Source organism: Crinia signifera, chromosome 2, assembly GCF_055691185.1.
Source record: "Crinia signifera chromosome 2, ASM5569118v1, whole genome shotgun sequence".
NCBI classification, from domain to species: Eukaryota; Metazoa; Chordata; class Amphibia; order Anura; family Myobatrachidae; genus Crinia; species Crinia signifera.
The window spans coordinates 265464223-265491518 of record NC_139218.1 but is presented as its reverse complement, the minus strand read 5'-3'; the positions used below and the strand labels follow the sequence as shown (position 1 = coordinate 265491518).

Here is a 27296-nt window from a genome sequence, read left to right as displayed (position 1 = left end):
GGAAATATTTCTTGTATAGTCAGGATAGGACATTAGGTTTAAGGTCATAAAAAAGAATTTGGAGTGTTGATTTCCCTATGACATTATCTGTTGTATAATATGAAAGTGTCCTCTATGTGAAGATTTAAGGATTGCTATTTGTCTAAACACCGACATGGCCTTAAACTACCCACTGTATTAAAATATTAAAATAAAAGTATAAATAAAGCTGAAGCTGGAGCAGCATGTTGCAGAACCTGGTTGTGAATGTTTAGTGTAGCTTCAGTGGACTGTGGCCATCATGTAGTCTAATATAAAGGTAATCTTGTTTACTGCTTTAAAATCAAGGAAATACTTTATTTTATGTAATTATGCTCTTCTTGCATCATTTGTTATAAATTCCATTGTATCACAAAAATAAGCATGTATTGGGTCCTCGATTACTCCAAGGAATGCAAAAAGACTAATACTAATAATATTACCTTTTGGCCATGGACTGATCTTGCTCTGTTCCCGGTAAAGACCTGGGTGGGCCAGTGGAGGGTGCAGGGAACCCGGAAGCTGTGTGGTTTTAGAGATCGTGCAGAGGGATGCACTGGTAACTTCTGCTGAAGCCACAGAGCATTGGCGTGACCCTAAACAGAGGCACAGAGTATAACCCACCAGTGGTTTTTACCAGTGACCCCCGCAACGGGTATAGACTTTGCTGCACCTGATGGGCAGGGTGCGGTCATCTGCACGGGTTACTCTGTGGCTGACTGGGATGGTGCTCAGGAGAATGCAGAGTGATGATGGTAGTGAAGTACTTGAACCATCGGGTGGGTCGATGGCAATGAATGCTGTATAGCAACACTGGAGGTAACTGCGGTATACATAGGGATAGCTGATGAAGGGAAACAATGATGTAGTGAAGCGGGTGACCAATGATGCAGTGAAGCTGGGGACCAATGATACAGACTAGGAGCTGGTTGATGGTATTCGGCATGTGGGAACTGATAGTGTGGCCTAGGAGCCGGGAAGGGCTATCTGTATGAGAACTTATAAGTGCCAGAGACTATGCTGATAATCCTGGACCATACTCAGAGAGCTGGATCGCACTAGAGATGGTAAGTAGCGGAGTCTCTGGCAACAGTGGAAAAACCAGGTAAGCAGACAGGTAACAGCAGGACACAGGTAACCGGATCTCTGGAGAAAGCCAGGAGCCTTGGGAGCTGATGCTGGAGAACTTGCATGGGAACCGACAAGTTTGTTCAAGGCAAAGAAGACTCTGGGAGGGTGCCTTTAGTCCCCTGGTGTGTGCTGATTCGCTACAGCCCGCAGCAGCATACACAGAACCAGGGAATGCACCTGAAGTTTACCTTGATCATGTGACTGGACTGGAGAAAGCAGACAGATGCCCGGTGGTCAGTCATTTCAGGGGGAACAGCGTGATGGGCAGCCAAACTTGGTGTTTTATGCAGCTTTCAGCTCAAAGCCTCTCAGTGTGTACGGCCCGATGATGAGTCGTGAGCTGAGATGAGCGCTCCCGCATCATCGCTGGGAAAGCCGCTCATCTGCTGGTATTACCAGCAGATGAGTGGCATTGCGGCCGGCTTTCCATAATGCTGTGCTATGCAAATCCGGCCGCCCCCCGCTGACAGCACCAGGCAGGGGGAAAGCCTCTCAATGTGTATGCACTGAGTGGCTTTCCCCCCCAGCAATGACACCGATCATCGCTGTCCATACACGCTAGGCAAAATCACCCAGTGTGTATGGACCTTAAGAAACAACAGCTTTGAGTCTTGTAACACAGATGTTGATATTGTAATCAGAAAATATTTGATTGACCTGTTGGCCTCCAGTCTGAGTGTTATCAGAAGATTGTTTTTGTCACCCACCCTCTCTCTCTCTGAATACATACATACGAGAAACTCATTTTCTTTGAATATTGTTGGTTTTATGAAGGATTTATAGTCATGGCAGTGAAGTTAATGTAATGTGTCTACAATTATGGATCTCAATGTTTTGTACTTAATTATGTCATTCAGATTTTGTAAATGTTAATCTTGTGGTGAATAAATGTATATGTATTTTATATATTCATTTAGTCCGAAATGGAACACTGTAAACATTTTTGGTCTTTTAGTGTTTTATCCTATAGTTATAGTATCCCAAATATGGTAACATTTAATTACCAACTGGGAAAACTCAACTGCTCCATCATCCAACAGTTTAGAATCTCTAAGTAGTTGGTAAAGTTAGCACAGAGATCCTGGTGATTGACTGAACTAGAATCGATAGTTGATGCCCTGTTTGTCCCACTTATACCCCTTTCAGACAGAAAAATCCCAAAAACCCGGGTAAAACTAGGCAGCAAGGGGCTGACCCCCTTTCACACAGGAGCAAAAACCCGGGTATTTCCCGTGTCGACCCCTTTCACACAGAAGCCGGCTTTTTCCTGCAAAACTCTGTGTGTCATAAGAATAGGACAGTTTTAAAGGCACACAGAGATGAGGTCATCAAAAGTGGGTGGTGACTGCTTACTGCATTGCATTAACCATGGCATGACACAAGGATATGTTGTAAACAAGTTTTATTGCTTTTATATACTGGAAGGTACATGTTACCTCACATGGCTGTCAGTATATTTGCAATGTTTGAGTACACTGTGGCATCTTTGACTGTCCCAGTCATCTGTTTGCCGATATCCTCCTCCCCTCTCACTGCCAGCAGCTCTCACCTCTTGCTTCTACCAGTGGGCCATGCTATCCTTTTTTCAGCTCCCTAATGACCTCAGAGGCCAGCTCCATTGCCATGCCCTCCCAGCCAATCAGAGAAGCCTATCCTCACAACCAATCAGCCAGCACCCCACCAGGAGAGCCAATCAGTGCCTAACAATGTGTAATAATCCCAAAAACCTGGGTCGTTTCCTTTCAGACAGCCGGCGACCCGGGTTTTTGGAATACAGACCCGGGAAAAACCCAGGTAAATACCTGGGTCGAAGTCCCGGAACTTTAGACCCGTGTTGACCCTTTCAGACAGAAGAAAAACCCGGGTCGACACGGCAAGAGCAGGGAAATTCCCGGGTCTTTTTTTCTGTCTGAAAGGGGTATAAATCTCCCTAAAATTATAAAGATATAAATACAGTATGTTTCATTGGCCAATGTGGCCAATTTGTTGCTAAGGAGTTAAGTCTATCCTACAAACAATAGCTGTCAGCTGACTGTCATTGCCCACTGTATTTGAATGTATTTTTTTATTTAAAAACGTTATTGATAATTACTGTATGTGTTCTCAACAGAAAAATAATGAAGAAAATGAGAAGAAAAATATTAATAATAAACCAAAAAGAAAACCATTAGACACATTGAGAAGTCAAAAAGTCATCGCAAGGTCCGAGATTGATGGGTTTTATTACCCAGGTACTGTACTGACTACTGCTCCAGTTTACATCAACTCCAAAATGAAACTATCTAGAATATGATATACTGTACATTGTTAAGTCTTGCTATTATAATTGTTACTAATTACAATTCCACTGTTATTAAAGGAGAATTACACTGAAATATATTTAACTAGCATTACCTGCTACCCGAACTAGCGGCAGCACTGCCGTTGTTCCTGTTCACAGGACTGACCTATTTCATTTCAAAGGTGTTGTGCTAACATTAACGATGGATTGTGGAAATGTCCCGATCCCCTAATGCCACATTTGTGAATCAGGAATATTAAATATGTTTCAAAATCTCAGTTCCCTAATACGAACTGTAAACAGCTTGGAACGGCAAATCAGGGATTTTTCACATGTTTTATTTCCTTTATTCGCCAATAGATTGGCAATCACGTTGGCCTCCGATTTGTGCTGCCAGTCGGTTTGTGGAATCGGGGAAATGGCTTCCAGATGTATGGGGGCCTTTAGTTTCTAATATAATCACCATTGGGCTAAACTGTGGGGGAGGCTTCTCAGCCTTCCTGTTACTCTGAGCAACCATATTCTAGCTATAATGTATCTATTCTAGTACATTCTACAAAATAATAGCTAGAATCTTATTGGTTACAACACCTTCACTTGTCATTTATTGGAGGCTTGTTAAATATTTCTCAATATTGTGGGGTAACTATACATACCTCACCTAAATGCAGTGGTACTGTAACTAAGGATTTGTACAAATGTACCCCTGCAGTTCACATTCTGACCGTCTTACTGCTATATACCCGCATTAGGCATTAGGCTATTATATCTGTATTATACTACTCAGGGCCCTTCCCACAGCAGCCACTACCTATGGGGAGAGACTTCCTCTTGAGTACACACTCCCCCCACTACTGTCCACTTCTCATTGCAGCTGTACAAGGGGCACAGTCAGCCGCTCAGGAAGAACCATGTCTTGGGGCCCTGCCCTTGGTAATAAGTACATCCCCCTCCATCTCATCGCCCCTAGAGAGAGTGTGTCTGGGTGCTACTGAATGAGTTGTTGGGAGCAAATGAGAGTGGAGAAGAGGGGTGCACCGAATACTATATCATCTTTGAGTGCATAGTATGAACACTTGCCCTTGTTTGTAAATATTCCCCTTTGTCCAATACCCTTCTCCTTGTTATAACTAAGGAGCGATGGGGATGTGGCCCATGGTACAGGAACTTCATAGTGTATCTTAGTTAAGGGATGGAGGAGAATATTGTAACTTTAGCTGGTGTCCTAATTGAATTATTATTGGAGGAAGGGATCAGGGAGTGTGATGACGGGTGTTATTTCTCTCCTGAGCCCAGCTACAAAAAGCTGACTGAGTAATACGTTGTGTGGAAAAGATACTGCTGGGTTTCCAATCAATTCCTATTTTAAGTGTGTAATTCATGTGGTAGCAGAGTGTATAGCAGGTATGCTGTTTCCAAGTAATAATTGCTGAATTATTTCATACAGGAACCGTGCTGAGAAGTATTAATCCTAAATCTGCTCTTGTGGATTTCTGGCTTGGAGAGAACCAGATTGTGCCCATCAGATTTATAATACAAACAGGAGGAGCTCTGCCTTGTCCAGCTCTGAAGGTTACTATATTATATATCGTTATATGTGTTGAAATGAATGAATGCTATAAATATAAGGTGTGCCCAAATGAAAAGGAGACTTTTGCGGCATTGTATCTGATCACAGTGGGTTAATGTGTTTTTCACTAGATGGTGTGGCGTATTTCCCAGTTGCAGCCATACTTGCCTACTTTTGAAAACTAGTTTCAGGGAGATTATAGTTGGTAATATAATTTTGCACAGAGCCCCATTGAGGGGGCGTGTCATGCTCCACCCAAAGGGCGTGTCTAGTTCCATATATGGAGAGATTGTGAATAGAGATTGTGAACGTGACACCTAGAAGCGTGGGTGTGTCCTGCTACATCTGGGAGGAGTCTTTTAAAATGCCTTATATACAAGTGTATCTGAGCCCAAAGCAGTTAGTAAGAGCTACTATACTTGGTAAAGTGCTGGGAAATGGCGCTGATGATTCTATGTAAATGTATCTGTCTCTCATTCCTTATTTCTCCAAAAATTTAACAGTGTAATGTGGGCTAGGTGAAATGAGGGAGATTGCTAGACTAATGAGGGAGAGAGGGAGATTGCCGTTATTTCAGGGAGTCTCCTTCAGAATGCAGGAGGGTAGGCAACTATGAGTTGCACATGTGTAGTGAATGGCTTTGTCTCAGTTTATTCATTCCTGGAAAGTTGTTTTGAGCAGTCTGATGATAGAGATGTGCTGAATCAGAATGGGCCTCCTTGATAAAGGAGCCTATGTGCACTGCACATCCTGGTCCAATTCCAGTTCCAGCAGGCAACATTGTGCCTATAAAGGTTTCTTGTAGAATATATGGAATGTAGTGGTTAAGACAAGTACATCTCCACCAGGCAAACAAAAAGTGAGACAAATTTAAAACAGCTAAAGAAAGTTTGGTATTATATTACATTAAAGTAACTTGTTTTACCTATAAATCTAGTTCCTCTCGCATTGTATGCCAATAAAGGGGGTTATTCTAATCCACTCTTTCTGACAAAATCCTTCTTAGACGGACAAAACCATGTGCACTGCAGGGGGGGCAGATGTAACACGTGCAGAGAGAATTAGATTTGGGTAAGTTATTTTGTTTCTGTGCAGTGTAAATACTGACTGCTTTATTTTTACACTGCAATATAGATCTCACTTTGAAGTAAAACCCCACCCAAATCTAATTATCTCTGCACAAGTAACATCTGCCCCACCTGCAGTGCACATGGTTTTGCCCATCTAAGAAGGATTTTGTCAGAAAGAGTGAACTAGAATAAGGCCCAAAGTCAGCAACATTAATCTATTCTATGGGGTTGCTCCTAATATATTTGGAGGGTGCTAGGTGCCATTGCCACAGTTTTTAAACACCGGCCATTCGCTGGAATTTGCCCAAAATTCCACTGCCCTATAAGGCTTGTATACGTTTCTAAATGTGATTCTACAAGTTGTGTTTGAAAAATGATTGGAGCTGATTGGTTGTTACTTTATCTCTCTACATGTTATCTCTTTCTCCAAGTTTTAATAATTGTCCCCCTATATTTTCATTTTGAAGACATTAATGTGGATGTTGACGGGTGTATTAAAAGTATTAAAACTCCTTTGAAAATGTATCTTTTTTTATAGCTAAAATTAAACAGCAATTTACCATTCAAATATGCAGTAAATTATATTTTAAGACGTCATGCTGAAGATAGTAAAAATATTGGTTTTTCATTTTAATTAACACATAAATAAATGGTATAAATGTTGTAACTATATGTTTGACTTCAGGTTGGAGATTGTGTTTTTGCAAAAACTGGGGCGAGAGGAGGAGGAGGAGGTTGTTATGTCCCTGCAGTGGTCATAGCAACACCAAGGACTGAAGCAGCGGATAAATTGTACACTGTTATGAAGTACAACAATAGAAAAGTAAGTGCGGTCACTGGCCTCTTGTTTATTACCAACACAATACAGTCTATCTGAGAATAGTGCAGCAGGATGTATATACAGCCATTCACCCCTTCAGTAGCAACCTTTCATACTGCAGTATACAAAGTAAAACAACAGACCAATAAATTATGAATATGCCATACTCATTTTCTCTCTATTTTCAGGAACATTGTTTACGGAGGGAGCTCTTTAAAATGAGCCCATCACAGTTTGCTTTTTCCTGTGGCTATATCAGAAAAGCTCAGATGATTGACTATACGATGTAAGTATAATTCTATATAGTCATATATTGTAGGCCATATATCATAGCTTCCTACCCTCCTGCATTCTGCAGGAGACTCCCTGAAATAGCAGCAATCTCCCTCTCTCCCTCATTAGTCTAGCAATCTCCCTCATGTCACCTAGCCCACATTACACTGTTACCTTATTGGTGGGAAAAGGAATGAGAGATAGATACATTTACATTGAATCATCAGCACCATTTCACAGCACTTTACCAAGTATAGTAGCTCTTACTAACTGCTTTGGCGCTCATCTACATTTGTATAAAAGTCATTTTAAAAGATTCCTCTCAGATGTAGCAGTGCACACCCACGCTTCTAGGTGCCATGTTCACAATCTCTTTTTACAATCTCTCCATATATGGAACTAGGCACGCCCCTTGGGTGGAGTATGACATGCCCCCTCAATGGGGTGCTGTACAAAACTCTACCACCAACTACAATCTCCCTGAAACTAGTTTTCAAAAGTAGGCAAGTATGCTATATATAAATATTGAAAAAACAGAAAACGCCATCACAAGTGCAAGAAAAGCAGACAGCTGTATTCAATGCAAAAAGTACATAATTCTCTTTTTAACAGTGTTACTTATTAGTGCCTCATGCTCATACCCTCATACCCAGTTTGCTCCACTGCTCAATCCTTTACCCATTTCTAGGGTAAGCCTATACATATGATTGATCCTTCAGGGTGGGGTTATGAAAGAAGAAATGGGTGACTGAAGACAACACAGAGGATTTGTAATGAAAATTGTCCTTGCAGAAATAGGTGATGGTCTGTTCACCTCGTCCTGACTGGTTACTTCATCTCCACCGGATTTAGAATATAAACAAATTAGGCATATGCACAAGTTATGGTTTGAATATGTTGTTTTTTTCTCAATATATCCTTCCATTGATAGTCTTTTTCAGCCACCCAGCCATTTTTTTTATTTTTTTTATTTTAAAAATAACAGAGGAGGGTCATTTATTTTTTGTTATTTCCTCCACTCCTATGTTCACATTAAAGATACATATAAATACGGGTACGGATTATAGGGTCGACATGCATTTGGTCAAGCACTAAATGTCGACATGTATCTAGGTCGACACAAGCATACTGTAGGTCAACATGGGCAAGGTCGACAGTCAAAGGGTTGAAAATTCAAAAAGTACACCGCCATGCTTCGGGCACTATTTTATTCTCCCACCTTGCCCTAGTGGATGGTAAGACATGAAATACCTCCTGTCGGCACATGTCAGCTAAAAAAAAAAGTTAAAAAAACCCTGTCAACCTTTTGACTGTCGACCTAACCCCATGTCGACCTTCAGACATGTCGACCTTCAGTAATAAAGGTGTAAATAACACCAAAATGGCCCATCAGGGCTCTGTATAATGTGTTCCTCTATGCTGTTTTGCTGCGGTCTTATGCCGACATGATGTGTCGAACTGCTGAACCGCGGGTGATATTAAACTTTATATAGCATCGATATTGGGAGTGCTGGTCCTCTCCGGATGTTGGAGATTGTTCTACCCTCAGATGTTTAAAGCATATACATACAACTGTCTGACCCTGCACCCATTGGCATGAATAGAAATATCAACAGCAGATATATATATATATATATATATATATATATATATATATATATATATATATATATATATATATATATATATATATATATATATATATATATCTTTGCTGGTGTTGGGATTTATCTGTAGCTCCCATTGTATTGTTGCCAGTGCAGTGAATTGTGAAAGGCTAGAATGTGTTCTATAAGAAATGATTGCCATAACAATAAGGTACCTGAGAGTACAGGATGGGAAACAGCACGTCTCCTCCACATAAAGTGTTCAGGTATAAACATTCTCTATACAGTAAGAGCTATGGTTTGGCATATCCTGCTGAGCAGAGGGAAACACTTGGGATTGTCTTGATGTACACTAGGAGGAAATAACCTGTATTTTGGAATCTTCTAATAACAAATCTGCTTTAATATGATTTTTTTTGCATTGTCCTACATGTGCACCTTACAGGTTAGACTGTAGACTTAGCAGTTAAACTGTTCATATCATAGTTAACTCCTCTTATGCAATATGTATTTTCTTTTGACATTTTTGTTGACTGCAATGGAAAGTCCTTAAATCTTTTGTTGGCACAGAAGATAGTGGAGCATGAGGCATCATGTCCATTTGTTATTTCAAATTTCATATTTTCACAATTGATTACAAAAGAAAATTGCTGCATTTTATTTCTCTTTATAGATTTACTCATTTTCTTTTGATACATGTGTCTTCTAGGAAGAAAGTGGCACCCATATGGAAAATAGAGGCCCTTATTCAGATCTGATCGCAGTACAAATTTGTTCTCAAAATGGGCAAAACCATGTGCACTGAAGGTGGGGCAGATGTAACATGTGCAGAGAGAGTTACATTTGGGTGGGGTGTGTTGAAACTGAAATCTAAATTGCAGTGTAAAAATAATGCAGCCAGTATTTACCCTGCACAGAAACAAAATAACTCACACAAATCTAACTCTCTCTGCACATGTTACATCTGCCCCACCTGCAGTGCACGTGGTTTTGCCCATTTTGAGAACAAATTTGTACTGCGATCTGATCTGAATAAGGGCCGAGTGAGGAAACCGCAGATTAGTAGTGTATCAATAACAGTGGACTAAGTCATGTGCTTTAGAGAGAGTGAGGAGTATAACAGACATATGTGATTACATGGTTTATAATATATTTATTTAGCTACAAATCTATCAGTAATGTGTTACCATCCAACTATTCTTGGAAATATTCCAGTGGACAGTCAGGAATTAGGAGGCAGCTATATTTTTGAGGATGACTTTAAGAATAACTGCACAAAAATAATTATAATATTTATTACCAGTTATTTATATAGTGCACACATATTCCGCAGCGCTTGACAGAGTACCCATGTTTCACTTTTGCACATGCGCATTTCGGCACTTGTGCCTGGTGCGTGCGGCCACTGTGAACAGAGTGTTCACCGGGCAGGGGCGTGGGGAGGCGGTGGGAAGACGCGCCCATGGGAACATCCAGCGTTTCATGGGTGTTCTCATGAAAATGCTGGGTATTATTCCCATTGTAATTCATCAGATGTCAGCTGCCCGTCATGTTTTCTTCAAGAACACACGCAAAACTAAGACACCGTAGAGTGTCTTAGTTTTGCGTGTGCCTTCCACATCATTTAACACTTCCCCATAGGCTGCAAATGGATGTTTATGCTAATCATCCATTCGCAGCCGTGCTGGGGAATTCGCCCTGCAAATGGTGGGCGGTGGCATATGCGAGCAGGTGAAAAATGACATGCAACGCTGCGTGTCAACCCGAGTAACCCCTGAGTGTATGCACAAAGGCACTGTTGTGATATGGGACAGACCGTGGACTGGGAGGGGCTAGCAGTGCATGCAAAAATGTCCTTTCAGTGTGCGTGTTATGGGACAGGCGTGTCAATACAAGGGCCTGCGTTCCCAGGTGCACAGACACAAGCACAGGAGGCCATGGTCAGAAAGAGAAACTGCTCCTGCCATAGGCCTGGTGTATGTTTTGTCACACTGACCGATTGATGCATATCAGTATGTATCAATTAGTAGTACACCATAAGCAGGTGGTAAACAAGCCCCTCACGTATTGCACATTCATCCGCATAGTTGTACAAAAGGAAAAGCATTCCTAGGCCATTTGCTTAAATTTGCAGGAGGGCAACTGCCAACAGATGCTGCTATTTGGGCTACGGGATTATTTTTTGTGATTATTGTTGCCCCTTTCAATGACTAGGCCCTTTCATTCTTTTCCACTTTTCTGTATCCCCCTTTTTACAGTTTGAAAAAAGTAAATAATAGATGCACCCAAAAAATGTCCACTGAGAGAGTAAATGATAAATTATATATTCAAAGTCATGGGTCTTCAACCTGTGGCCCTCCAGATGTTGTGAAACTACATGTTCGAACATGCATTGCCACATTTTTTCCTATAAGAGCTTGCCAAAAAACCTCAGGGCATGCTGGGACATGTAGTTCCACAACATCTGGAGGGCCACAGGTTGAAGACCTGTTCTCTAAGTCTTCAGCAAGAGTACAATTTATTAAAGTAATGTTTATTGTTTTATATAAAAAAAATGTGGTTATCGTAAAATCTATCCTTATGCAACTTTTTGAAGATAGATTTTTTTTCTAATTTATTGTATACTGTATGTTTTCGTGTTGAAGACTGTAATGGACAATATGACCTATATTTACATCTTGTTCCTTGAGTACTTACTAATTTCCTAATATTGAATTTTAGTCCTAATGTCCAGTTCGTTAAACCCCTTCTAAAACCAAGTCCACCGAAAGATAAAAAGAAAAGATCTGTACCAAGTGGAATAAGACCATCAATGAAGCAACATGTAAAATCCAGAACTCGGAGTGACAGTGACTCCTCTGCTAGCACTGACACCGGAGATCAAGGTACAGCACTCATCATTAATATTACCTAGTGATTTACCCCAGCCATGTTTCTTCACATAGGCTTTGACATCACAGGCTAAAAAACGATTCATTTCTTATACACGCATTAACGGTTCCATTTATTCTTGCAAGTAGCATGATTGGTTCCACTGTTTCATATGTGGGTTTGATTTAAATAGCTCATAAGAATTCAAATGATTTTTTGATTTGACAAGACAATCATTTCAATTTCCTCCCATTCTAGAGGGTCATCCAAAGTATACAATGTCAGAGTTCTCTCTTGTCCGCCGAGCCATAATTGAAATGGCTGAGTGTCTCACAGTCTCTAGCCTCATCCTTAGTAAAACTGGGATTTTGAAAATAAACTTAATATTTTCATTTGTTATACAGTATATAGTGGGAAGTAGTCAGCATCTCAACAGTCAGGATGCTGATGGTCACTATACCAACAGTGGCATCCCATCTATCAGAATCCTGACACATTGCGCTCATTAGGGGGACTTATGGTTAGGTTGCAGGGAGGAGGAGGAGGAGATTAGGTTGGGGAGGTTAGCGTTAGGCTGTAGGAGGTGGAGGTTATTATTAGACTGCTGGAAGAGAGCGGTTAGGGGTAAGGTAAGGGTTACAGTACTTAAAAAAATGTGTTGAAATAATGACCGTTGGGATGTCACTGTTGGTATTTTGATCATCGGAATCCGGACTGTTGGGATCCCGCACCCAGTCCATTTAGAATATTTCCCCCCTTTTATCAGTAGAAATTCTTTTAATTCAGAGTTTGAAAAACTCTGCCATTACAACCCAGGTTTTAAGGATATCCATGCTTTAGCACAGGTGACTTAATTAGTGCCTCAGTCAATTTGATGTAACTATCTGAACTCAAGCATGGATATCCTTAAAACATAGACTGCAATGGTGGAATTTGGGAAACTATTTTAATGTTCACGTTGCTTTGATAGTGACATTAATACTGTCAAAGAGATTGTTATGTCCACCATTCCTTTTGTCCAGTACTGATCTAACATTCCGTATTGTAACAAAATTATATATTTGTATATTATTTTAATGCAAAGACATGTACTGTACAATGTATAAATCCCTCAAGCAAATGAAATGAACTAGCAATTCTACTAAATAAGATCTGTAAAACCCTTATTCTACTAAGTGGATATTTGATACATTGTATATTTTTTTGTACTTTTTTTCTCTTCCACTTTCACTGTGAAATTATATCAAAGATTATGCAGAAACATATAACACCTATCTATAATGTCTTTAATGGGTGTGAAAATTCAATTTATTCCCAGGAAGCATCTGATAATTGTATCAATAAATGATGCCACCTCTGACTGGGAGAAAAGTATTATTCAGTGAAGCTATTACTTTACACCCTGTGAAATGATGATTTGAGGCTGGAGGAAGCGAGTTTATTTCACCAGGGAAAATTAATCTTCACTTACAAAAAAAATGACATTACCCAAGGAAAATGGGACTTCTCTACAGCATTTATTAGATTATACCTGTCTCCTTGTGTTTGTTCTATCTCTGTAAGAGCAGCTTATTTACCTGGCACAGGCCCTGAGTTAGCGGAGGTCGTGAACCAGTATCGGCTGCAGTACCAGCAGCTGTCTATTGAGATGCCCACAAGCTGCGGCTCTAATCCAGGGCATTCCATACAAATCATGGAGTCAACATCGGCTGCACCATCAGACTTCTGACCAACCACATGGTTGCTCAGTATTGTATGTCTGATGGAAGTAACATGGCGGTGTCACCCTCAGTGTCGCCAGTTAGAACTGCATGACCGTACGTGAAGTTCCAATCTGCGGGATCCGGCTGTAACCATCGGTATGCAGGTGCAGTGTACCTGTGTCAGTAAAACATTGGGCACTTGCATCCGATGTTTTACTCACACCAGCCTCTGAATCAGCCCAATGTCACGTGAGTAACTGGGTTAGGAAGAGACATTGCTGCTGTCAGGTAATAGTTGGGCCAGGGTGGCGGCAACAGAGGACTCGGCCCCCTGTTGGTCACCTCCATCCACCCTCCTCTGAATCAGGCCCAATGTCATGTGAGCAGTTGGGCTAGGGAGAGAGGCTGCTGCTGTCAGGTAATATATGGGCCAGGGTGGCAGCAGCAGAGGACTCGTGCCCCAGCCGGTCCCCTCCATCCACCTGCCTCTGAATCATGTGATTATACTGTGCCTGATTCGCATACTTTGGGAAGTGACATAAACTAGCAATATTTCTAGGATTTGGTTTTCTCATCAACAAAACTCTATCCACAGAAATACTTTGCAGGTAGGAAACAGGCAATATGTTCTTTTTCAAAAATGTCATTTACATTTTCTTTATTACTGCTAAACTTATGTTACATCTTCTATTGTGTTATTCTATTTCATGCATCAGAGGACAGATAGAGGAAGCCGTCCTACAAATGCCTTCAATACAGGGAAGTTATTGCCACTGTAGGTGTTGTAGATGTCTTTATCTTGTTGGGTCAGTGTCTTGTATAGACCGCTTGGTAGCCGTGGGATTCCCAGAACAGTAACTTCCAAGTGCTGCCAGTCACAGGATAAAGAATGACCCCTAATTATTACATTAAACATAGTATGGAATTAATACATATGTTATTTTATTTGATCACTGGACAATTTCAGCAATGAACCCAATTATATGTGTTTGGGAATCACAGAAACTATGCCTGACTTCTTATGGTTTACATTACAAGTGTGATCTAGAATGCAGTGCATTGTGGGCTGCATTCTGCATGTGATTTGTTGTATTTACAGTACATACTGCGGCCCTTTGGACAAGATGACGTGGCCAGTTGTACTGCAGGTCCCGGAAAATGTCATTCTGTTTGTTTCTGCAACAAACCTTGTTTTGTATGCTTAACAACCAGAATACCTGACTCTGGGTCTGCACAAGGCAGTTCTTGGGCTAGGAGAGCTGTTATTACTGTTCCATTACTTCTCTTTCTGGACCTTCCATGGATACTGTGGGCTGGATTCTTAGGATGCAGATGGTTCTTTTGTTGCATTCGCATCTATGGGGTATATTTAACGCTGTTTGGCACAATGTGATGGCGAACAGTGCCGATACCTCGCCGTCACAGCTCCTGGGTCAGTATTCAACTGACCCTTCCTGCACTTGCGGTTTCCACCTTGCTGGGTTTTTCCAGTGAGGTGGAAACGGCGAGTGCAGCTGTCAAAATGGCTAGGGTCGCGGCTAAATGCAGCGTCCTCTGATGGAACATTGAATAGGGCGAGCGGCTGGCGCAGGGTTTAAACGGCGAGGATGGCTTGTTTTTAATGATCCTCGCCGAAAACAAGCCACCCTTACTACGGACACTAGCCGGCAGCAATGAATACCGCCCTATGTCTTTTGCTAATGCTGTGGGCAATTTTCACAAAACTGAGGCGCCCACTTGCATACCTCCTAACTATCCAAGTTAGGAGGTATGCAGTTTTATCCTATTTTTTTGCACTGTCCTGCCCGCGCAACAAGGCAGTCTGCGTTGTGGCGTCCCTGTCATCTCCACACTGCTCCAGCTCTGGAAGGGGTTGAGAATGTCCATCAGGTACTAGACCCATGTGTGGCTCGCCGGTTTGGCATTCCCTTTACTGCTAAGCCATGCACCCTAATTTCAGGCATGCACCTACTGCACATGCATTCGTCTTAGCGATCCCTCTCCTAAAATTTTGGGAGGGATGCACTTGCACACTTTTGTGAAAATGCATTTCTGTCTCTGCAGCAACTTTAATTGCAGCATCAGTGCACCACTGAATCTTGCACAAGCCCTACAGCAGGTTCAGCTTCCCACTTTGACTATGGGCTCCTATGCCACTTTCAGCGACACAACCGCATCCGCTTAGCTACCTCCCAGGAACACACAGACCCTGATGGGTCCAAATCTGTACTGCACTCACATTCGGGACACATCTGCTGTGTGACTGGGGCCACTGTTGTAAGGGGACTGCTGGACTTGGGTCATATTATGGGGAGTAAACGATTCCCGGGAGTTGTGGCTCCATCTGTTGTTCAGATTTACATTCCATCAGTCATTAGTTTACTTCACTTGTCTCTGGCATCCTTGCCCTGTGGTTGGTACACTTGCCCAACAGAAGCACACTGCCAGCTTGCTTGCACTGTATAATATAGTATATTGGCACTTTACAAATAACAAATAGGGGACTGGAGAAGAACCTTCACTCAGGACTGACTTTGGCTGCAGGTATCTGGAACTTGCTCCGTTGCCATATGTAGGAAGGCTGCATGCAATACAGCCAGCAAATGTAGGCAGAAGAATACAAAAGCACTCAGAGACTTTGTAAGTGAGCAAATACTGGACCGATTTAATCCATCAAGGTGCAAAGGCCTGTCTACGTTTCGGGGGTCAAGCCCCCGTCGTCAGGACAAAGAGGCTAGTAGTGTAACAAACCTTTGTTACACTACTAGCCTCTTTGTCCTGACGACGGGGGCTTGACCCCCGAAACGTAGACAGGCCGTTGCACCTTTATGTATTAAATCGGTCCAATATTTGCTCACTTACAAAGTCTCCGGGTGCTTTAGTATTCTTCTGCCTATATATATATACTTTTGGTTTGCAGGATGGCACTCTAAATAGAAAAAATCCCGGTGCCAGGAACATAAAGTTTTAGAACATGAGAAGCACTTACCCCCCTTGGTTGTAGAAGGATAGGAACCGGCACACGGGTGGATGGTGAAGAAAAGTTGATTTATTGTACAAACATGTTTGCACACAATGACAGCTGTACACCTGACAGCTGTTTCAACCGAAATAAACGGTTTTCATCAGATGAAATTTCGGTTGAAACAACAGCTGTCAGGTGTACAGCTGTCATTGTGTGCAATCATGCTTGTACAATAAATCAACTTTTCTTCACCATCCACCCGTGTGCCGGTTCCTATCCTTCTACAACCAAGGGGGGTAAGTGCTTTATATATATATATATATATATATATATATATATATATATATATATATATATAATGCTATATTGTGTGTAAAGTATTGTATGTTTAGTATATGTGTTGTATTTTTGTAATATTTGTTGGAACTTTAATAAAGTATAATAAACCACTGTCCTTATTGTAAATCTGGTATAGTGTATGTGGCCATCCCATTCAATCCTCCACTAGATCTCTGTGCTTATTTTTTACTATTATTTAGTGCATAAGGGTTGTTTGGCTGTTATCATCACGAGTGGATTATTAGGTTGACAGTCAATAGGTTGACCACTATTGGTTTAAAAGGCAATAAGTTGACAGGCTTTAGATTAACATAAAAAGTTTTAACACCGGAAAAGGTTGACATGAGTTTTTCACCATTTTGGTGTCTATGTCAAAATCTTCAGATCTTTCAATAAAAGTGTCAACCTTTTCCCGTATCGACCATTTTCATGTTGACCTTTTGCTTGCGTCCACCTTTTGTCAATGTCAACTCTAAGCCTGTCGACCTTTTTTCCATCTATCGACCAATAGTGGTCGCCCTATTGACTGTTGAACTAATTACTGTCAAACGATCAACCGGACCCTGTTATCGGGTTTCTCTAGCATTGCCATAAAAGGTACATTTCCTGTGTAATAGTATGACGAATGCGGACTTCTTTTCTCTTGTCTCCATTCTCCTCTCCAAACATAAATGAGCTACTCTGGATAATGAATGGGAAATACTGTAGCCCAGCACAGATCATAGATTATGCCATGTATAAGATCTGTACATGGCATCATACTAATTGGTACTACTGTGATCTCTTGGCAGAATATATGTGCTCCCCGCACTCACACAGAGTTTAGCAGCTGATGTCACCCCAAGCTTCTGCTGATAAATTAGAGGCACTTATCCAATCCGTTCAATCCCTCTAGCTAGATAAATATAGTCCCTCCGAGGGAATCGGAATAAATTAATACAAAAATAAATTGTCTTCCTTTGGAAACTTTTTCATTTTCATTGATCATAATGATGTATGAATATGTAGAAATATGTTACTGTTTTGTTAGATATTTACAACTAATATTCGAATGCTTCTTGCATATGAAATGTTGACATCCTTAAACACACTTAAATACATATATAAATGTAACTTCTTTATATTATAATAAATAATTCAATGGATTTGTGTATGTGAAGGCATAGAAAGTATACAGTTTTAGGTGTTTATTTAGATAAATACTTTGAGTTGGGCTCAGCGTTTCAGCACATATCTAACAGAAACAAATCTGTCATTAAACACATTACATATTGTAGGCCTAAATGTGTCATTTACCCAATATAACCAGAATACAGGCTGCCAGAGTCCTATTCTCTCCTCACTGTGCCTACTGTAGTCTTCTGCATAATTTATGTCCGCTGAATCTGGCAGAGGCATTATTATCAGACTCTGCCCATTTTGAAAGCTCCGATAACCTCCAATGTCACATCTCATCACTAAATTCTATCTACTGTAGGAAAAGCTGAACTGCCTCACAGGTTACATTAATACAAAAGCTTTGCTGCAGTTGGGAAAATATGCATGTGTGGAGTCGCACTGACAGAAGATATTCCTATAGATGAAACAGCAGCTACATGAAACATTACATTTTGGAGACATTATTTATTTATTACCAGTAATTTATATAGAGCACACATATTCCGCAGCGCTTTACTGAGAGTATTTACTCATTCACATCAGTTCCTGCCAAGTGCAGCTTCAATCTATGGTACTTTTTATTTATTTCATTATTTATTAACAGTTATTTATATAGCGCACACATATTCCGCAGCGCTTTACAGAGAATATTTGAACATTCACATCAGTCCCTGTCCCAGTGGAGTTTACACTCTATATTCCCTACCACAGGTACACGCACACACAGACATTCTAGGGTTAATTTATTGGGAGCCAATTAGCCTACCAGTCTATTTTTGGATTGTGGGAGGAAACCGTAGTACCCGGAGGAAACCCACGCAAGTACAGGGAGAATATACAAACTCCGCACATGGTACTTGTGTATTATCACGGCGTCACTGTGCGCAACATAGTCAGTAGTTGGCATAATCAGAGCTATGTAGTCAGCGTAGTCAGCGCCAGCCAGTGTAGTCGTAGTAAGGCAGTGTAGCAAGTGTAGTCAGCGTAGTGTAAAGTAACGAGTAAAGCTTCCGGCGTCCACAGGGTCGGGTGCACTGGCAGACGCAGGAACAGCATCTGAGGACGCGCTTCACATACAGCAGCGGGAACTGCCAGATCCCCAACCCTGGCGGACGCCGGCAGAGAGGCGATCCATGTTAGTTGAACGCGCGAGCATCTCATATGCACGAGCGCCCCAGACCGAACAGGGTTAGGAGGTAGGGCGCACGTGTGCCGCGTGCACAAAGCGCATGTGAGTCTCGTGCACAAAAAAGGGCGCATTTGCCAGTGCTCCATGTCAGATTCTGCCAAATGCCTCCATTTTAAACTGGATTTTATTGAACAATAAAGAAGAAAGAAGAAAACCAATGAACAATGTTCAATAATAGCATATAGCATTCCCTTCAGATGCAGCTGATGTTGATGCAGCTGCGTCAACATTTGTATCGGCTGGTTTGTCGGCCGTCGGGACCAGAGTTTGTGCGTGTAAAATGCGCAGGAAAGCGTTCTCTGCACCAAGGGTTTTGCGCCATATAAACTCCTGCAGGTAGGAGTCAAGGTATTGGCGCGCAGTGCCCCTCTGTCTCTTGTTCCTTCACTTGCATGAGCCCCAGAGCCTTTCAATATTTTGGGAATGAACCCCAGTGTCTGGGTCCACGAAATTGTAGTGGTGGTTGACGCGCGCATGATGGTACTCCGCCAAGTTGTGTGTTGTACGCTCACAAACAGTTTGAGTATATGGTGGTACCCAGTTCAATATGCATCTGGATGGCAGACATCAGGGTGCTGGTGTCACGGCTGGCCACTGGTGTTATGAAACATTCACCTGTCTCACGAGATATGCCACCAAAGAGCCACTGCTGAGGTAGGACGCATCCAACATGATTCTTGCGCTGGACAAATAGACTTTTGTCCACCTCTACAATTTTTCTGGATCCACCAATCTGGCGTTGGGGCTGGGACATCAAATCAAGGGTGCAGGCCTCGCGCATCAAATTGTAATACAAAATTGTGGTTTTGTTTGATAAGTTCAGGTGTTTTATTGTTTATTTTTTATTTATTTGTTTTATGAATCCATGGAAAATTATGCTGAACTCTGTCTACTGTTAGTGTCACATTTTATTTTGTAAAAGCATGTTGTAACTTGTTGAGGTCATTTGATAGTAGTGTGTGTGTGAGAATGGAGTATACTACTGTTGTATATTACAAGAAAACTATATAAATTTTAAATAAGTGTTATACAAAGAAATTGATGTGATGAACAGCGATCTCCTGACCTATGCCATGCCCATGGCATACTAATTTTAGCTTCTCTGTAGGCAAACAGTCTCCAAAGCAAACCATTAGCAAGAAACTGGAAGAATTAGGGCTACAGATTGCCCAACACCAAAAGGAACAAAAAGAGAAACAAGAGGTGAGTGTTTGAATACAAATTAGCCGATGTAGATATTTAATTACATTTAGGTGCAAGCCACGCTGCAGTCCTTTGCATGGGGGAGCATAACAAGAGTTCTGCAGTGAAGACTGTAGTGATAGTACTCACTGGGATGGGGACTATGGCTGTTTGTTTAAATGGCCGATACAGTATATCACCGACTGTCTCCTCTCGGTCTCCCACTGTCCTGATTTAGAGGTATCTGACTATTTGACTTCAGGGTTAGTCATGAAAACATAATAGTGCCATGTGATGGGAATAGTTCCTTTTTGGACTATGTTTTTTTTTTTCAATTCTCCAGAAGGCAGATGGCAGAGAGCCATGGCAAGTAAGACTAGTGTTCTAAAGGTGGCCATACACACGCAGATTTATCTGCAGATCTGTCTGGTAGGAACAAAAACCTGGTTATGGATGAGAGCAAATGACAGTTGACCATTTGCTTGGAAATGCTGGAAAACTGACAAACTGTCACTCATCCATAACCATGTGTTTGTTCCAACCAGCCAGATCTGAAGATAAATCTTACTAGTGTATGGGCACCTTAAGAACCTTTACAACTAGGTTTTTGATTGAGGTATTTTGTCAGCTGAACTAAGACATGAGGATTCAGCCAATCAATTTACTGCTTTGACATGAAAAGCAATGATGGTACCACTCATGCAAGACTATCTGATTTATTCCAACCAGCAAAGGAACTTCATTACGTAAGGTGTCCATACACTGATCCGATTTTTGCCGATATTGTCTGATTCTGATGAATCTGGCCATCAAGTCAGCCCAAATAGTGTCAGTTTCATGTCCCCTCAGGTCCAATGCATAGTCCCGTGTGCATAGGAGCTGAGTCGGTAGTCGGACTTGCTGGCTGTCCAACCACCCGACTTGGAACCTCCCTCCCAACAGTGAACCGAGCAGGGACGCATGTGATGCATCACAACAAATTGTGATGAATCGCATGCGTCCCTGCCACCCGAGAATGTCCCGGGCGGCTTGCAGAGTATCGGGTGGCCGTACACTGCTGCGAGACATTTAGTCAATAAGAAGATCTCCATTATTGATATCTTGTTATTGATATTGAAACCTAATGAGTAAAACTACAAAATAGTTTGGGGTTCAATAACAGCCATGGTGCAGCAGGTTTACTAACGTCTGATCATCTATATATATATATGTCTAGTGTCTGTGTGACTCCAAAACACTGCCATCTGCGGGCAACAAGTGAATCTACATCTACTAGCTTTCAAAGCATTTGCTTCAAGCAGGCTTACTGGTCATATATATTGCTATTATACAATGTTTTCCTATTCTATATTTCTTATTAACCAGGTGATACAGGAATACCTTAAAAAACTAACAGAAGTTACTTCTCACCAAGACAAATGTAAATTAGGAGAGGAAGAAAAAGACCTTGAAAATCAGAAAATTGATCTGCTTGAGCAGCTGAGAATGCTGATACCTATTAGCAGGAAGCAAAGTGACGGTGAAGGTAAGAACATGCTTCACACCCAGCTAAATGAACACCCTCTCACTGTACTGAATGTCGCCATTGATTGGCTTTTTTTTTTTCGTGGAAGAAATGTAGATTTAAAGTAAAAGCTGTTTAGCAGTTTTATATGGATCAATATCCCTATTGCATAATATGCGGATTGCTAGTAACATGTATTGCTTTCACAAATGAGCAAACTAGCCTAGGATAACTATTAGGAAGTGATTTCACAACCTTTTAGTCTCCATGTATTTTACTGACAATTCTGACATTTACAACCTAAATATAGATGTATGTATTATAGTTATACAGTACAGTTTTCAATTTGGTTCCTATTTAATTTTGGTGTAGATTTAATATTCAACCAACACAGATCTCCTCTCTTTTATGTCTTTAGAACATGTTTTGCAAAAAATGTATTTAAATTAAAAAAAATAGTTTTAGAACACATTTAAAATATCTAATTTTCTTACCTTTGCTATTGGTGCTGCTCTAATTGTCTGTCCGTCCATCCAATACTTGCCATAGTGCCATATCATAGATTATGGCGCTGCATGGGACACCCAATGATTTCCAGCATGAAGCACAGAAAGAACATGTAAGAATGTGGCAGGAATTTTTCACTGGGACAGGGTTTATGTAGGGCACACATCAGAACGATCATGATCATGAGCAGATTGTGAGACGATCATATGATGGGCGCACGATCTGTTGGAGCACACAATCTGCATACGATCCGATCACGATCTGTACCCAGTTGAGGGGGTCGTTTTGAAATCCTAACTGCAGCAGGTGGGATCTTCAAAGCAACCAAACAACCATTTTGGATCGGAATCGGATCTAAAACATGCCAAACCAGGCACAATTTACATACAATCGGTCGAGATTGTATCGAAATTGGGGGAATTGAGGCCAAATCGTTCTGATGTGTATCCAGTATTACTTGCTAGCAGCGGCGTAACTATAGCACCGCAGCCACCGCGGGGGGGCGCTGTGCATGTGGGGGCACAGGGGGCTGCCGTGCTATAGTTAAACATCCCCCCCCCCCAATCCCCTGCAGACTTACCTATCTCGCTGGTCCCGGCGGCTCTGTTCTTCTGCTGAGGACCACCACAAAATGGCCGCCCCAATATAGCACACAGTTCTCTGAAACTGTCTGCTGTATGGGGGCGGCCATTTTGTGGTGTTCCTCAGCAGAAGAACGGAGCCGCCAGGACCAGCGCGATAGGTAAGGCTGTGGGGGATTGGGGGGGGGGGGTTGCATAGGTGGCGGCAGGGCAGGGGGGTAGGGGTGCTTGGCGGGGCGGCGGCGAGGGGGGGCGCCCCCCCCCCATAACGGCGGGGGGGGGGGCACCCAAAACGTAGCTACGCCACTGCTTGCTAGCTAAGTCCCAGCACTTTCACCTAGATAAATCCATCCAGAATTTCATAGGGGAGTTACTAATTACCTGGGCATGGGCTTGTTGGAGGGGCCCAGGTCAGGATCATCAACTTCTGATGTCCTTAGTGCAGTGCACAAACTAACAGTAGCATCACAAGAGGGGTGAGGGGTGTGTTGCTGGTCCCTGCTCAGTGATTGAAGCTAGTACTGCACTTTTGCTGCTGGTTCCTGCTCAGTGATAGATGCTAGTGCTCCATTGTACCATTATGTGCAGCACACTTACTCCTGTCAGTTTGTAGGAGTTGGCTTTTGTAGTTAAAGCACTCCCCAGGGAAAGCACGCTTCTCTCAGACCCCATCAGTTTTGAAAATTGGGGGTCAGGCCACGATTCCACAGCCTCATGATGAGGCAACACCATTATCAGTGCAGTCATGACCCTCCCCCCTTCCCCCCGACATGCTTTGTTCTTTCCTGCTGTCTACGCAGCTAGTGGCTCCTTTGCAAGTACAAACTATTTTTGTTTGAGGTCATGCCTCTCTGTATTTGGCCGCACCTCCCAGTAGCAATGCTCTTTGTGGCCCTGAATTCACCCTGAAATTTTAATTTGTCCAGTGCGAATAGCGGCAATATTTTAATATAGTTTAACAGAGAATTGTGTTATATGCAGAATATATAATGCCGGCTTGATAACAAATGAATGTTTGCTTTACAACTAGGCACAGAGGTGAACAGTTAAGCAATGGGAAACAGTCTCTGCAACAGTCAGTAACTCCCCAGAGTCAGAGCTACTGTAACCGATTGACTTATCTCCGTTTCCAGGATATATTTGACACGCCATTAATGCTAGAAGGATCAAAGACAGGGTTTCCAAATTAAATATCACACACCTGAGCAAAATATACCTAATATGTGATGGTGCAAAAGGCAGATGTGTTACATGGTCTATATTGTATGTGCTTTACTAGAAAATCCATTTCTGCCATTAAGTACCCAAATTAATTTACTGCTGTAAGTAAGTCACAGAGCTGTTTATTCTCTCATTAAGATGGAAAGGGTGTCATATGGTGATCCAGATGTTGTTTTTTATTAGTCTAAAAGATAAGGAACATAACACAGAGGGGACGATGGACACGTTTTTGCATCTACTGTAAGTTCCATTAAATGAAACACACCAAGTAATCAGTATAGTACATATTATTAATATATCTTAATGGCTTCAGGGTCAGAATAATATCTAGTGATTTTGAGTTCTTTTGAAGAAGATTTGCATTCTTCATTTGCTGCTTGTGAATTTGCACTCAAATCTTTTCCTGATTAGAACGTTAAATAAGAACTACAGATGGAAGACAGTAATGACTATCTTGCAGATTTTTTTTTTTTAATGATTGAGAAAAGAAACTGTTATCATCTAAAGTATCATTCAAGTATCTGATGAAAAATGTAAGAAAAATATTATACAGTATATCAGGATGCAGTTATAATATCAGCATTCCAAACGTAACTGAGTAGGGTCAGGTCAGGGAAGAGGGGGGTTTTAGGCTACAGGGAGGGTTGAGCTTAGGGTTGAGCTTAGGGTTAGGCTGTGGACAGGGGTTGCATTAAGGTTAGGCTGTGGAGGGGCGTTGCATTAGAGTTAGGCTGTGGAGGGGGATTGTATTAAGGTTAGGCTGTGGAAGGGGTTTGCATTAGGGTTAGGCTGTGGAGGGGGATGCATTAGGGTTAGGCTGTGGAGGAGGGTGTATTAGGGTTAGGCTGTGGAGGGGGATTGTATAAAGGTTTGGCTGTGGAGAGGGATGCATTAGGGTTATGCTGTGGAGGGCAATGCATTAGGGTTAGGCTGTGGAGGGCAATGCATTAGGGTTAGGCTGTGGAGGGGGATGCATTAGGGTTAGGCTGTGGAGGGGGATGCATTAGTTTTAGGCTGTGGAGGAGGGTGCATTTGGGTTAAGCTGTGAAGGGGGATGCATTAGGGTTAGGCTGTGGAGGGGGTTTTCATTAGGGTTAGGCTGTGGAGGAGGGTGCATTAGGATTAGGCTGTGGGGAGGGGGGGTTAGGTTTAAGTGGCGGGTGCGGGAGTAAGACACTAGTGTGGAGACTTAGGGTCAGGCTGCAGTGGGGGTTTCAGCTAGGCTGCAAGCAGTGAGGGTAAGGGGAAGAGGGTTAAGTCACATAAGGAGCCCCTGTAGGGATTCTCCATATTGGCATGCTGGTAACGGTCTTTTGACTGCCGGCATCCCAACCGCTGTGATATCGTATGTATCCCAGTATATCATTTAAGTATTTTATGTTTAGTTTATCTCAGCCGTAATATGTGTCTTAATGGAAATAAAAATGTGCATTCATTTCAATGCCATCTAATTATTGCATTTAATATTTTCATGAAACACTTTAAAAATACATAAAAGTAGTGGATGAACCATTGTGGTAGAGAAATAGCCCAGTTACCATATTTTGAAATAAAAATATATCAATATAAGAAATGCAGTGAGAATTCCATCAGCGGGATCCCGACGATAAGTATCCAATAGTACCTACCAGTAACTATGGGAAGTGGGAGTGAGGCTGTGGGGATTGGCAGGTTAGGATTAGGCTGCAGGTGGGCGGGAGGTCTGTTAGGGTTAGACTGTGGGAGGGGTTGGTTAGGGTTAGGCTGCAGGAGGAGGGGTTGGTTAGGAATAGAGTTTAACTAACCAGTACCCATCAGGAGTTTAACTTTCTGTATACCACTGTCAGCATCTTGACCCTTGGGTTTCTCACTGTTGCGAATTAAACCCCAATTCAAATATAATATACATGTACAACCAATATCAGTGGTGGCCAAATTGGACAGATCTCTGCATACACACTATGAATAGCTTCTATTTCCATCTAAGCGCCCACACCTTGCCAAATTCAATTGCAAACTTCCAGCTGCCTTCCAGTTCCGCCCACTCAGCTGCAAAAGGAGATACTTTGAGATCTGTATGCCTGTGCATTGCCTATATGTATGGGTTTCGGTATATTAGATCTACAATGTGTAGGTCTACAGTCAAAAGGTTGACCACTATTGGTCGTCCGGGTCAAAAGTTCGACATGGTCAAAAGTTTGATAGTCATAAGGTTGACATGGTCAAAAGGTAGACAGTTCTTCATTTTTGGGGGGCTGTCTATGTCGACATAGGTCAGCATCAAATAAGTGTACCGTGTACCCTTGCATGGGTCGCTTTGAAAAACTCATGTCGACCTTTTTCATGTTGACCTTTTCTATGTCGATCATTTCACAATGCCGACCTTTTGACTGTCGACCTAAACACAGATCTAATGACTGTATACCATATTTATATATTCAGGCTCTAACACATGCAAAGTTTGCTAAACATTTCAAGATCTGTCCACTGACATACCTTATGCAACTTATATTCTAGCCCAGTGTTGTAACTATAGAGGGTACAGGGGGTGTACTTGCTATGGGGCCCTGCCATTTTGGGGGCCGTGGGCTCAGCATTCAAACTCACTGATCCGTGTTTTTACAGCTGCGGGTTCTGTGGGAGGCGGCTAAAGACCGCAGCTGACCCCTACCCACAGCAGCCCCGAACCGGACAACGGCATCATAGAAATGGCGGCAGCTATGGGAGGCAGTGCCCCCCAGTGCCGAGCCAGCACTCTTGTCTCCCCCAGACTTCACAGCCTTCTGAGCTGAGAACTGAGCTTGCAACCTTGTAGCTGCTGCCACTGGCAGAGGAGACTCATATTTTTGACCCTTCAAAGCCAGGAGCAGAGGTTGCAGCCACCTTCCACCAGTCACAATGCTGCTGGTCTCCGCAGTGCTGCTCCTGCTCCTGGTGTGCTACAAATTATATGAGAGGTGAAGACTTGTCTTTACTTGGTGTGTCCAGCTGACAGACTTCCAAACATTTGTCAGATATTATCGTGTCATTATAGTGTCATGTCCAACTATATATATATATATATATATATATATATATATATATATATACATGCTCCTGATGACGGATACCTACCCTCCGAAACAGCTGTAGAGCACGCCTGACCATGACACCTTGGCAGCTATTCTTATGCTTGTACTTTGGCACTGATAAGTATATGGAGCTTTTGAATTGAATGCTGTAACGCTGTCAAATGGATGTCTTGAAATGACTTTTTTTCACCTATAAAAACTTTTGGCTACTATCGGTTGTGCTGACCTCTAATTGCTCAAATATTATACCCTTTAT

The 27296-nt window shown here is 42.0% G+C and overlaps 1 protein-coding gene across 3 annotated transcripts in view; it reads left to right on the top strand.

Moving 5' to 3' along the window:
* The window catches only part of VWA3B (von Willebrand factor A domain containing 3B), a 159461-nt gene that overhangs the window by 104853 nt on the left and 27312 nt on the right, over positions 1–27296 (top strand). For all 3 annotated transcript variants that reach the window (XM_083168556.1, XM_083168557.1, XM_083168558.1), the window contains 7 exons: positions 3260–3380; positions 4878–5002; positions 6756–6893; positions 7079–7176; positions 11492–11655; positions 20104–20198; positions 21543–21702. In XM_083168556.1, the coding sequence (XP_083024682.1) occupies positions 3260–3380; positions 4878–5002; positions 6756–6893; positions 7079–7176; positions 11492–11655; positions 20104–20198; positions 21543–21702 (901 nt within the window). The remainder of the gene's footprint in view (positions 1–3259; positions 3381–4877; positions 5003–6755; positions 6894–7078; positions 7177–11491; positions 11656–20103; positions 20199–21542; positions 21703–27296) is intronic.